This window comes from Atta colombica, unplaced genomic scaffold (genome assembly GCF_001594045.1).
Source record: "Atta colombica isolate Treedump-2 unplaced genomic scaffold, Acol1.0 scaffold111, whole genome shotgun sequence".
Classification (NCBI taxonomy): domain Eukaryota; kingdom Metazoa; phylum Arthropoda; class Insecta; order Hymenoptera; family Formicidae; genus Atta; species Atta colombica.
In genome coordinates this window covers 600,712-615,561 of record NW_017259197.1, presented here as the reverse complement: position 1 = coordinate 615,561, position 14,850 = coordinate 600,712, and the positions used below count along the sequence as shown (strand labels likewise).

The 14,850-nt window shown below is 27.7% G+C and overlaps 2 protein-coding genes across 5 annotated transcripts in view; one reads left to right on the top strand and one right to left on the bottom strand.

Annotated features, from left to right (window-relative positions):
• Positions 1-678: 678 nt before the first annotated feature.
• Positions 679-2,469, bottom strand: LOC108693910 (TNF receptor-associated factor 6-A-like). The gene is made up of 6 exons (XM_018203107.1): positions 2,285-2,469; positions 2,146-2,205; positions 1,802-1,929; positions 1,523-1,728; positions 1,322-1,439; positions 679-1,243 (listed from the first exon to the last, which is right to left on the bottom strand). Exons 2-6 carry the CDS (start codon positions 2,200-2,202, stop codon positions 679-681), a joined length of 1,074 nt encoding a protein of 357 aa, XP_018058596.1. The 5' UTR covers positions 2,203-2,205; positions 2,285-2,469.
• Positions 2,470-9,432: 6,963 nt separating this feature from the next.
• LOC108693922 (zinc transporter 1) overlaps positions 9,433-14,850 on the top strand; it is a 9,387-nt gene continuing 3,969 nt past the window's right edge. The window contains exons 1-3 of one of the 4 annotated variants that reach the window (XM_018203134.1): positions 9,433-9,793; positions 13,294-13,486; positions 14,595-14,711. In XM_018203134.1, the coding sequence (XP_018058623.1) occupies positions 13,298-13,486; positions 14,595-14,711 (306 nt within the window). In that variant the 5' untranslated portion in view covers positions 9,433-9,793; positions 13,294-13,297. Of the gene's footprint in view, positions 10,162-13,023; positions 13,053-13,260; positions 13,487-14,594; positions 14,712-14,850 lie in introns of those variants that run through there. The other 3 variants (XM_018203132.1, XM_018203131.1, XM_018203133.1) reach the window with 3 other exon arrangements.

Here is a 14,850-nt window from a genome sequence, read left to right as displayed (position 1 = left end):
TATTTTTAATTATTATTTAAAAGTATTTAACATAATAACGTAACATAATAACGTAACACATCAAAAAGATTGACCTCCAAACTTAAAACTTGTAATTAAGATGAAATAAACTAATTATAATATAAAATAAATATCTTTCAAATTGTCCGTTATTCATTTCGACTTCTTCTTCTTTAGAACCTTTAGATGGATTTCCCACTTAAGAATCATAGTATCATGAATATTTGTTCCGAACAGCATGAAGTGCATCAAACGCTTCAATTGTCTCAAGTCGAAATAGAATCCCTAAAGCAGACAATGCACTGGAAAGAATGCTAAGAATTCAATACGAATAGTACAATCTAGGAAATTCTCAGCGCTACTAAAATACTTCCAATACATGCATTGATTCGAATCGGAGTGTCTATGCAGTCTACGCGCTTCATGTTACTCGGAACCCATCCCTTATTATAACTTTTGTCTAAAATGATTTTTCGTATCTTATATATTTTTCAAAATAGTTACCTGGGAGAATTAAAATGGAACACTCTGCAGTACATATAAAAATTACATATAAATATATTACACACACACACACACACACACACACACACACACACACACACACACACACACACACACACATACACACACACACACGTTATTTATAAAGTTTACTCATATCTTAATTCATAATAACTATTTGATATTATCTCTATAAGATATAGGATAAACTTCAATTTTTAAAATTAAAGTATCGTGCCGCAGAAAATCAGTTATATCGCGCACACATATAAATTCTGTATAACCGAAGCTACGTTTATTCAATTCACACGTGGGTTTTTGGAATGCCTCAAGACCTAGTATTGACGATGTCTTTTCACATATATTTTTTTCCGAATTTTGTGGATGTACCAACGCAAAAAACATTGTACCATTAAATGGCCAGTCCAAAGCGTCGTCATTGTCTGATTTCATAATATGTAAAAGAAAAGACAGATAATCGGGATTCTTGGATGATATATTAATCCTCGCACAGATCTTATATCCGTTTGGACTTGTATAAAAACCTGGACTATAAAACATTTTTTGAGGATCATTTGTCATAGCGTCGAGTTTTTCTTGGAAAGATTTCAGTCTCCATATATAAACTCCATTACAATTTCGTAGACACATAGTTGCGAGCTGATTTTTTTGATTAGATACTGTTATAGAGAGCTCCCGATTTTCTTGTTCCAAAACTACTATTCTTTCATACAGATTTCTAAAAACAAAATTTATATCTTTCATATACATTTCAGCATATATAAATATAATCTTTTTAAAATCATATTTAAATTACTTGAGCAATTGTTGCCAATCAGGAGAAGGCTCTTCCTTGTCTGCAACTTGTATCCTATTTTTTAGAGGTGGATCCCATAATTTTGATTCCACAGACATTGCATTAGTGCTATTTTGTACTACCAGACAATTATAACAATTAATTTTAAAAAGTAGGAACAATTTGTATTACTTTATATTAATTTGATTATATAAAATGTACCTCGAGACTCTGAAATATCTTGTTTATATGTGCATTGAATGATATGTGTTTCCATATCCACAGGAGACAATTTTACTTGACAACCAAATTGCTGATAAATACAACTTGTACGTTTCTGAGATATCTCTCGAGTGGTATAAAGATCTGGGAAAAGATTTTCAGATTTCAAAGGTTGACTATCAACTGGACAGCAAGCGCCTTCTTTCCTAATAATTCATAATGACCAGTCAACTTTATACAATGGTAGAATCATGATTAATGAAATGAAATACAACTTACTTAAGCCAAGTATAAATACACTGAGAACAAAATTTATGGCCACAAGATGTTAAAACTGGATCGCGTAGCCATGTTAGACATATGGGACACTCAAATCTAGGTTCTACATAGCCTTTGATATTCTCACACTGCATGCAACGAAATTGTAAACAGATTACAAATATTTACAAATAAATGATACACATTAATTATAAATGTTAAACCGGATAAAAATACAAAATCGTGAAATAGTTTTGTTTGCAAACAAACAATAATTAATTTCTTATTTGCCAAATAAGTATATAGTTAATAAACAGATACAAATGAAAAAATATTTTCTATTTTACAAAATTGCAGATACTTACGTTTTCGTTTTCCTCAGCGACTTTAGCAGGTTCTACTGAGTTGTCCGACGTTTCCATAATCTACAAATAGTTGTTAAATTAGACAACAAGATCTATGAGGGGCATCAAGATAATTATTGAGATTTATCAAGATAATTACCTAATATTGATTATGAATTAGATTTATTTGATGTTTTTGCAATGAGTGAATCTGATAGACAAAAGCTTCGTTCTGCTCAGCGAACTATTAATCATTAAAGTTGACGACTATTTAGGTTAGGAAAACTGAATAGTCGCCCTATCTACGAAACGTAGGATTCAGGATCAGGAACATAAGCGCACATGAGTTCGTGAGCCGATACATTGATTAACAAATGCACGAAACATGACGAGAAATGAATCACCAGTAGCGACTAGCAAACGAAAACACCTGCACTAGGCGCTAGGTGATCCCATGATATAAAAATTATGGGCGTTTTCAGAATTTTCAAAATGTGCTTAGGGAGTATTCACATCTTAGCGGAAAAACAGAAAGCGGAAAAGCGGAAGCCAATCAGAACTCGCGGAAAGACAGAAGCGGAATGTACTGTCTATTAAGGTTTAAACACAATAGGTACAGGTAGTGAAGTGTAAGTTCGATATTATATCCCAGAACTTTGATTGGACGGCTCTTTATTCCCTGTTGTCTATGCTTATTGCCTGTGCCTATTGTGTTTAAGCCTTTACTACTGCGAGTTCCGATTGGCTTCTGCTTTTCCGTTTTCTGTTTTTTCGTCAAGGTGTGAATCCGACCTTACAATCCTTACAGGCCCATATTCAGAACGTGCTTTTATCGATAAAATTCTATAGTATGCGGAACGTAAATTATAGCATGTTAGCGCGCTACATCGTTGTAAGCGCGTTCTGAATCCGGGCCATAGTAAATATCTTATATCTTCTTCAGCCGTATTCCAAAATTACTGCTAGTACATTGCAATATACATTAGATCTGAGATTAAATAATTAATTTGATGATTTATTACTTTTTTTATTAAAATAAAAAATAAAGTAAAGTTTTTATACGATCGACATTTATACTTAGTACTCTGGTCTTTTAAAGACAGGATCGATATCTGGTATCATTATATTGTCTTTTACGCAGCTTTTTTTACCACATATTAGGTGTAGTAAAAAGAAATCCATTATTTTTCCATTCAATTTCATGCAAAAATAATGGATTTCTTTTTACTACACCTAATATCTATAATACCTATGCAATGATAATAATGATATTAACCATGTTTTTACGAATTACAGAATCGGAGTACATGAAGGAAATAAAACAATTTGCTCTCATTGTTACTATTTAAAAATCTAAAACATACAACTATTGTCGATTAGTATCCACTTGAATGTTCTCTATTTTTTTCATCTTGATCAAATGTTCCAGTAAATGAAGATATTTTAATACGTTCACTTAATAATTAAATTTTAATAATTAAAACAGCATATAATGTCATTTTTCTCGCTAACTTATGTGCGATCTAGTTTGCAGAAATTGCTGAAAATACATCATGCAAACATGCAGAATTTCTAGCAGTAATATAATTTATAATATCTGTAAATTTTTTAATGATTGATGACAAATTTTTCTGACTTTCTCATTAATCCTATAAAAGATAATTCTAACACTAAGGGTATGGTCAACGCGATACTACAAATGCTTTTTTTAATTGGTCAGTTTGCAAAATTCTTTCTTCTAATTGGTCCATTAAATGCTTCAAAACGAAACTTTGATCACAGCCTAAGTAAGCAAGATTGTAAGTACATAATGAAACATGTTTATTTTTTGTTACTGAATATACAAACATAGTATGCTTTCATATGCTTTTTTTTCCAGAAATATATAGAAAACATTATAGCTTAACATAATTATAGCAAATATAAACATTAATTGGATAGGTGATGTTGAAATTAATTATAAGTTTTTTTCGAAACTTCTGTTTACTTTATTGCTTAAATTTTACTATATTGTTTTTCTTACTAATAAAAATTTGTTTGATATATTGTTATTATGTATATTCTTTATTATGATATCGACACCAATGGAAAAATCCAGCATAAAAAAAGAGATTAGAAGAAAACGGATTCAGATAAACGTCATTTTATTTCTTATTCTTGTCCGTTGCACCCAGCGAGAAATGTTACATTAGATAAGCCTCTATATTTTATTTATATTTACTACACTATCAATGATGATACGGATTTTACAAGTCATTAATAATTATACGAATGTTGCCTGTGTGAAAGCTACGAATTAAACAGACATGATCGAGCGGTCAAGTTCGAACGGATTTATAAGTCAGTGGGTTTCTCAATTTTACACACACACACACCCACACACACACACACACACACACACACACACAAACTTACTACTTAATAACTTAAAACTCTATTATTAAACTGTGTACAAGAGGTTTGTACAATGGCGGCAATTAACAACTTTTATTTATTGAGCTAAAACAAAATTATATATAATACCGACAATTGCATACATATCAAAATAATTGATTTTATTTATGAAAATGTAAACGCAATTTATTTACAGAAATCTAAACATATTGTTAATACAAATGCTGGTTTTAAATAGTTGTTTTTACTTTTCAGATAAAAAAGATATAAAGAAAATATTCTATAAATATTCTATAAAACGTGCAAAAAATTTTGATTATTATTGATGTAATTAATGTAATTTATAAATAAATTAAAAAATTATTTAATTACTTTTAAACAGAAGATTTAGATTCTATAAAAATTGTAGAATTTAGAAAAAGATAATTGTGAGACAAAACTCTAATTGAAGATTATATCTCCAATGTTAAATAAATAATAAATAAACTTAATTTTTTGTATATTGCGATTATTGAAATGTGATAAATCGTAATACACAATTTTTATCTTACATTAACATTGATTGAATTATATTCACAGTTTCACATTATTACTACATCATTTTTCAATAATTTGAATGCTAATCTTTAAGTAGTCACATCATATTTATCACATCAGATTTACATTAAAATTAACTGACACAAATACAAATCATTCTTTAAGAAATACAAGTTTTAAAATTAAGAAAATATGCTTTTTGATGAGTACTACATGACGATCATCGAACTGAGAAAACTATATAAAAGTTTCTAAGGAAAAAACTGGAGAAAGACTCAAAAGAAATGCATGAATCAGTTGATTGGATTTTCTTCGCAAATAATTCACTTCCTGTATTTACTTTCAGCGTTCATTAACCATGCAGTAATAATATATACATAAAACATTCATAATAATATTATTTTGTGTCTATGAAATAGATAGACTATGAAATTGATAACGATCTCTAAATTGTAACATTTCTCTTAACTCATTATTTATTAGCTAAGTGCTGATTATACAAACAAAATAGTAAGTTAAAATATCAATCAAAATAATAATTTTAATGTTAAAAATAGTAATAATTAAAATAATTTTTATTTCGTTACATCTTAGATATAATTTCATATGTTACTTAAATTTCTTAAATGTAAGTTTTGAAAAAATTTCTATTTCCTTAAAGTCGGTTTTAGGAATTTGTCTTTGATTATAAAATTTTATTTGTATTACTTAATGCGTTTCTATTTCGTATGATGAAGTATTTATGAAGGCATGGGATTTTGTTTGTCGTTTATATAGTCTTTGATAATAAACTATATTATCAAAGATGTCGGAAATGGTAACAAACATCAATCAGTTATCATATATATCGCACGAATATCATACGAAAACAAGTCTGAGATATGAAAAAGGATTTTAAGATATATCTTTTAAAAAAATATTCGAGAAATATTAAGATGGATTTTTTTGATAATTTCATTTAAAATAATCTCAGAAAAGTTTAATTCTTAAATTTACTGTATAAGTTTGCAACATTTTGGATAAATATTATCTAATTTTGGATAAATATTATCTAATAAATGTGTTTTTAATTTTTATAAATAACATGCAAACATAATATGTATTAAGATTGAGAGTATATTTTATAAAATTTAGATAATTATTAATTTAAAATATAATCTTGTAGTGCAATTAATACATTGTAATCTAAGAATTAAATTTTTGAAATTGTTTTTTTGAACTGAGTGGATTTTTTTATGATTGCATGATTTAAAATTAAGAAAGTTTGAGTTACTTCTTTTTTTTTTAACCAATGATAGAGAGAATTTCAATTTATTTATTGATATAATATGTCATGTGAAGTTTAATTATATATGTACGAGAGAAATATATTAATAAATTTATAAAATTAATAATTATATCACATTTATTCGATAAATAAATACTACCTGTGATCGATTGTCACATAGTGAACGTTTGTTGAGCACAATGAAAGCATGCTTTAATAAGAAATCAAAGTCATATTTATAAGATTTTTATTGTGAAAATTTTAATATGAAAATTTTATTGTGAAGATTTCTATTTTCTTTACTTTTTTATGGTTCTAATAATATTTTGCATATAATATTTTGCAATGATTATATTCTAAAAAAGAAAATATGTGGACGTGTATATAGTGGCTGTAAAATGAAGCTATAATTACGCGCAAACGATGTCGATAAGACTAACAAGCAGTTCTCCACTCGCGAATAAAGAACCATCGAATTCGAACTCTACTTGCGTGACAAATGAATTTCAGTGTTGTGCAAGTGTATAATGACGTTTATAATATGAAATAGGAAGTTTTTAAAGTTTTAGATAATTTTCTTTTTACAAGTAGTAATATCTTGATTTATATATTATCTTTCATCGATCTTGATCAAGGCTTCATCATTTTAACTTTTGTTCAATTTAATTAGGTATGTACTTGTTTTATGCAACACAATTCCAGCTTTTATTGTTCTACTTGTTTTTTTATCGATAAATCTCTAGTACTACTATATAAAAACGAGGATAACTTCCATTTTCTTGCGATCGTTCAGGAATTATTTTGTTTCTACATTTTTTAATGCATTCTTCTTCTTGAAAATCGAAAATTATATAATAATGACGATCTATAATCAAGGAAAAATTGACATATATATTAAAATAAAAAATAAAATCCTTATTCACTTCGTTATGAAATCATTGTCAATTATGCTTCAGTCATTTAAAAACTAATTCAAAAAGTCAACAACTCTCTGAAGTTTTTAAATAATAATTGACTTTGTAACATACTAATGTAAATAAAGATTTTATTATCTTTATTTCAATGTATCAATTTTTTCTTAAATCTAGTGTCATTATTACGATTATTTTCTCTATGAAAAAAATATATAAGAAAATGTAGAAATAAAACGAACTCCAAACAATTGCGAAAAAAGTTGTATCCTTCTTTGTAATACAAATATATTTATCAGTATTCTTCACATATTTTCGTAATGCTTTTTAATGAGTTAAAAGAGACATAGGACAACATGCAGTTATAGATCTATACTAGAATACGTTTAATCTTTGAAATTTTGTGATAACATTAAATTTTTATCGAGGTTTCGAGAGTGAGAAAACAATCGAGCCTAAATATCCCTGGATCCTTGATTATCTAACATAGTTACAACATTCAAGTTTTTTATTTGATCATTTGATACGCGAGCAGATAATCAGTGTTATCGGCTACTGATTATTTTTATAGCCATCACAATGGGCTGCCGATAATCTATGCGTGATCAGAAACGAACGTTAGTTCGCCTCCGCAATATGCGCGCATTGTGCGAATTCGGCTCTCTTCAAGAACACCTTCAGCGAAAATTTTGTAAAAAGTAATACGGAATGCCAACATATAGAATGTGATAATTGATAAGTGTTCCTCTTCCCGAGAGTGCTGATATTTTTACAAATATCTTCAACAACTCACTGAAGTTTAAAGGTCAATACAACTTCTCATTATCATAGCGATAAAGCGTTTCTTCAAAAAAGCATTGAAAAAAAAATCTATACACGTACGTACACACATACATATAAATACATAATATAAATATACATACGTAATTTTTGCAAAGATCACGAATTATTTGTGAATAATTGTTCACGACAATTTACAAGTCAGCTGTATGTTACATGCAATAAACTCGAAATTTTAAAATACTGAATTAGAGAATGTATTAAATGGCAATATGTTAAAAAAAGTGTTATCGCGCTCTGCATTATTTGAATAAGTCTCCCGATAAGATAGCAACAACGTTTTTGAGAATCTTCCAGTTTCCTTAATGGAGAGGGAAATACAAACAAGTAGAATCAATTATAAATTGCACGGACGTAACTATCTACCGGCGCGCAACTGTCTCTCAGTACAGTTTTGTCAGTATAATTTTTACATTTTCAATGTGTCGCAATGTGTTGATCGTCCAAGATGACGTCGATTGTTGGAGAGGGAATTTCGTTGTTCAAGCCCATTACTGCGCCCGGATGTTCGCAACTAACGCTTTGACAGTCCCCCTTTCAGATCTAACGCAGACATGCCAAATACGGTGTACGTGTGACATGCTACGAATTACACTCATTGTGTACACTCGAGAAATCACTCAATTTAGAATGGTATCGAAACGAACCATGTCAATACGTTCCTCCCTCCTTCCTTCCCTCCCCCCCTCTTCCGTTTTGTTCTTGTAAAGAGATATGAATTTTTTTTAGTAAAACCAAAACTTTAAATGTTCTCTGCGAAAAATTCTCCTTTTTATTTACAAAAACGATACAACTCAAAATGTTACTCTTATAGAAGATATATGTAGAAGATATTATTTTTGAAAATCTTAAGAACAACATAGTTATTTGATGGACGGATTGTGAAGTTAAGTTAGTTTACTTTTAATTATTAATAGAGTAACTTTTATATCTTTATGATAATAACTCAAAAATTATTTTTTTAGTTATGTTATGCAAAACGTAAATCTTTCAAAGTGTATTGGGATATAATTTTTTTGATTGAATATTATAAATAAAAAAAGTCGAATTAGTTAATATTTTACAATGCAGTAGATAAGTTCCCTTTAATAGAGATAGATTAATTATACTGCAGTCATAGACAACAGAACTCCTGTATTTAGGAGAATATACATAAATCTTTTAAAGTTTATTTTCAAATAACAAATAGTTCTAGACTGAAACAGACATCATGTCATATTTCAACATCACTCTCAGTATTTGATTTTAGATTACATGGTTTTAAGACACGTTCGCATTTTTATTTTCGATTTTGCTTTGTCAAACATAGTTATATATATGAGTAACAACGAAGTTGATCATTTGACTTCATATACCTGATATGGCGCACATATCAAGTGATGATCCAATTCAGTCCATGTTCTATCGAAAATTCCCGATTTACGAAATTCACTGTACACCGCGATATAACAGTAATGATTAAACGGATGCACGCGTAGTTAACTATAAATTGTCTTGTCGAAGGCCGGCATCGCGTGAAAACGAACTTGCATCGTCTTCTTCATCACGTTAACATCCGATGTGGGCGAGAGTTCTCTTCTCTCTGTGTGCTCCGAGATGAAATAGAAACTGACACTGTGAGATCAGAGAATTTTTTAGAAGACATAAAAAGCGACTTATCGATTTAACAAGTATCTTCTGGCAAACGATCGTGCGATTAAATAACAGCATCATTGTGCAGGTATACGAATCTAACATCAAGATCAAGATCGAGATCGAACAACGTACGTCATAAAATGCAGATTATCTGGTGAAGTGACAATAAGTGATGGTAGTCGCGCAACTATACAGATCATTTACGCGAACGGATCATCACGGATAAATACTAGTCTAAAGAACGAAAAATTAGTTACGGACACATGAATTAACGGACGGAGAACGATTCGACTTATCGGGTTCAACGGATAGACAACTGCGGACATCTAACTGCTCCGTGCTCCAATATTGTTTTATTCGCAAAACGTCGGTTACTGTCTCATTCGGTCGAATGTCTACTTTTTATCGATCTACCTGCGAGTATCTTCCATTATAAGAAGCATTGCTTAATCGGTAAAGAACGTGATATCAGTTACTTAAAAGCAATGTTTCTTTCTCTTCGCTACTGTGCAATATAATGAAACTTTACATCCTGCCATTGATCTTGATTCTTTGTTCATAAAGATTGTAAAAGATAAATTCAATACTTTGCTATACAAAAGTTATTCCAAGTTTCCATGATTAACTGTTTTAACATGCTTTTTGAATAAAAATGAAAGAATAAATTTATAAAAATGTACAAATGTAATCTATAAAGGTTTTAAAAGTTATAATAAATAAATATATATATATTTAAAGTGTGTATATATGTATGGAAATAATTTATAATAAATTTATAATGGATTTAATTATTAAATTTAATTATTAATTATTAAAGTTTCAAAATTTTACTACTAACATATAAATATTTTGAGTGATAACATAGTACAACACATATTTCTTCCCAAAAAATCAAAGTGATTCTGAAAGTAGATATAAAAAAAAATAGCCATTTCTTGTATTTGTTTTATATTGGCTTTCTACAATTATTTTAAATTATGTAATAATTTTGTTAAAATAAATAATTGACGTTTTTGCATGTAAAATTATGCGATGAGTCCGAATAAAAACCAATTGAGAATTATTTTTTTTCATATATTTTCAAATTTTGGTATAATAATAATAATACAATTATAATTATAATTATTAAGAATCTTGGTTGTTTGATTTGCCGTTTATATGATTCCGGTTTTGTATCACGAACAATAGACCAACAGTATTTACCAAGCATATGTTTTTCTTCGAAGTATTCTTCGATGATCGCAATGTCTTGATGCAAGCGTTCACTATGTTCATCACTGAATTCATCCAAATTTGAAAAAAAAATTATTGTGAAGAAAATGTATTTTGAGTGACGAGTATACTTTTCTAACATTTACTTTCAGAATCTCTTTGAATTTTTCATGGGAAAAAACCTGTGCTATACAGTATTATAAAAAGATATTTGATCATACTTAAAAAACATTAATGATTTGATCTGGTAAAATGCCGAGACACGGATATTTTTTTTTTACATCTACTTTTAAAATTTGTTTAATTTTTTCATGGGAGGAAAAAAAAATCGATTTTTGTAGTGTGTAATACGCATTTATGTAAATAATATACATATATTTTTGTGTGTGTGTGTGTGTGTGTGTATTACTAATTTATTTTTAATATCAAACTTCTTTTCATATTAATGATTACACATTTTATTCACAGATTTTGGTGCATAACATCTGCATAATTAATTGACTCGTTAAACTAATGTAAGAAATATAATATTATGTTATTAATTTAATAAATTTATATATATTAGTAACATAATAGCTATATAATTTATTGAAGTTATATCGCTATTATGTTATTAATTTGCATTATCAATAGAAGATGAATAAGACATGACATAGTTGCAATCAAGTTACAATACGTACATACAAACAAATCATTATTTTCAAATTATTAATATAATAAAATTTTAACCTTTTTAATTTTATTCATCTATTCTTTAATTCTTTTTAATCATTAATCAAATAAATATAAAATAAAGATTACTATTAATGCGATATCTATAATAGACAACAAATAACTGTAATAAATATAATAATTGTTTAACCGTTTAACTGTAATAAATATAATAATTGGACAGTTTTTAATATCCTCATTTGAATTTTAATATTAATATTAGCTATATATATATATGTACAATATATTTGTTATGTACATAAATGCGCATTATAAAAATAATTATTGCATATCTATTATTCAGGGTTGGTAAAAAACATTTTAAACGCGTTTTAAACAGTTTAAAACAGCTTAATTGATGTTTTTAATATGTTTTTTTTGTAGTACTGTTTAAAGCATAAATATGTTTGAAGCATTAAAAAAACATATTTAAGAAAAAACACAATATGTTTTATTCTTAAAAAAAAACATCAGTCTTTATTAACTCTGCTATTATTACACTTAGCAGTAAGATTTTGAAATTTTAATAAGTATAAAACCACTATAAATTCACTATAAATCATTTCCACACATACTTTAAATATATTTATTTATATATTTATTTATATATTATTTATATATTATTGTAATCTTTAAATTAAATTTGTATAGTTTTACACATTTACGTAAAGAGTAGCACTAATCATTTAATCTATTTTGTGAATCTTGAAATTTGAATCAAATTACCAAACGATGCTATAAGATATGCACATAATCTAAAAAAAATTTTTAATTAAAAATAAAATAAGCATTTTTTTGTGCAAAATTTAAAAATTAAATTTTTAATTAGTAAAGTTTATTTGTGAAGTTTATTTAAAAAGTTCGCTTGTGGTTGATTGAAAAACTAACAGAGGTCGTATTTATCGAATGCTATATATTCAGCATATTTATTTTTGTCTCTCTACATAATACATATATGTTTGTCAATCAATTTTATGTGATGGGCTGCAAAATATCTCATAAACAATAATCTTCCCCTAGAGAACTCATTTCTTTATCTACATTTTCATTCAGTCATTATTAAAGAAGCATTTAACTTTTGCAGTATTTCACTGCAGTATTTAACTTTTTCAGCCAATGAAAGCAAATCTGTGAATTGAACAACTCTCTCCAATTCATTTATTCAATTGAATTCAATTTTTTTTTGTACATAAATTGACCTTAACAATTTATAAATGCACAACAAATTATCGTTCCAAATAGATAATTCTATATTCTGCATATCATAATTTAAATTAATTGTGATTTATTTACGAAGCTTCTTACGTGAACAAATGAATCACCGTCTTTATTTACATATAATTCTATTTTTAAATCAACGTGTTTCGAAAATTTTCAGAAAAATAAATTTAACTCACGATAAAATCAACAAATTTTTACAAGTGAGTATTATATAAAATTTATATAATAAAATTTTGTCTCACATAAAAGTTCGAAGAAAGATCGAAGATATACCTCTTACAAATTATCGTAAGTAAAGTTTATATGAAATTGAATACGGTTGTAGGCAGTATGAAACAATTAGTTGCGATAATATCGTGTGACCATTATAGAATAACAGTGATCTGTATATACGTGATATCGTTACAGAGAATATAAACGTTCACATGACTTTGTGGACAGGGTCATGGCTGTGAAAGAATGGTTCAGGAGGCTTCAACCGGTGCAACTATACCTGGTGCTGTTCTTCACCACGGCTTTCTTTTTGGTTGAGATCATCGTCAGTCATATAACGCATTCACTGACTCTCCTTCTCAATGCTTACCACATGCTCTGCAATATCGTGGCACTTGTTGGTTGCATCGCTTCGATCAAGGTAAGCGCCAAAAATACGCAAAATTCGTATTCGTCAGTCTCGTTCACAAAGTAGCTTAAATCCATGCGCACGGTATCATACTAATCTTTTGATCTAGTAACTATAATTCATTACGTAATAATTTTAAATATATTTCTTGTAACGTAATTTCTCATATCATAAACGAATATTATTGAAAAGAAACTTAATTTTTCTCTTGGTAATTAAATTAAGGCCTTATTCTTGATCATTAACTGCAGGTGTGGGTTTATTAGACCTATAGCACTAATTTCAATATAATATTTTTTTACGATACTAGTTACAGGTTAAATATCATAATAATTATCTTTATTAATCCATCGCTATATTAACGCTATTATAACACATCGATAAATATAAATAAGATATAGTAAAAGTTATGTAATTACAAATAAATTTAAAAAATTTGCTCTCAAATAATTTGAATTTTATTCTTTATTTTCATTTTATCAATTTAAAATAACTTGAACAGAAAAATAAATCAATAAATTGCATAAATATATATGACAAGGTAACAGACTTTTATAAAACTTTTTAACAAACTCCTTACTTTAACAGAGATTAGATTTTGTTCTCGCGATTCGCTATTTCGTACAGAAACAGTTAGCATAATGGCAGTCTGTTCTTATAAAAGAGTTAAATATGACTAAAAATACTGTAATCATATTTGTTTGCCTATCTAGCTAGGTATACCTACATATATAACTTTGCTGTTTGCTGATGCGATTCAACATAAAAACACAGATAGAAATCTCGCGTGAGATACTATTTTTTTCATATTAATTGATATATTTTTAAATTTTTATAAAATACTGAGAGAATGTTTTTATTAAAATTTGTGATACGCATCGCTTTAATAAGTGAGTCAGATTCATAACAATGTGGATTCAAAACATCCTTAGCGAAACTCAATATGCATGTGACATACAATAAATTAATAAGAGATAAATATCTTAAAAACAACCTTGTGTTACTAAAACATTTAAACATTATGTAATAGTATTTTCTCTATAATGCAAATTCGTAACATAATTACATAATTATATAATTATATATAATTATATGGTGCGTAATTATATATTGCTTACAGTATAGTTATCGTGAAAGATACAGTAAACATAGTAACTGCAGTTCATTAGGAAATTCGTCCATTTGCATTAATGGTGAGGAACAGGATTCTGTTACATCCTTATCGACAAAAACGAAGGTACGTTCAATAATACTCAAAAACAGAAATTAAAAAATATCTTCTCAATTTCTTTAATTTTAATCTTTTCTATAAAATCTTTTCTATAAAATTAAAATCATAAAAAAATTATATCGAGGGATATTACATTTTGTTTGTT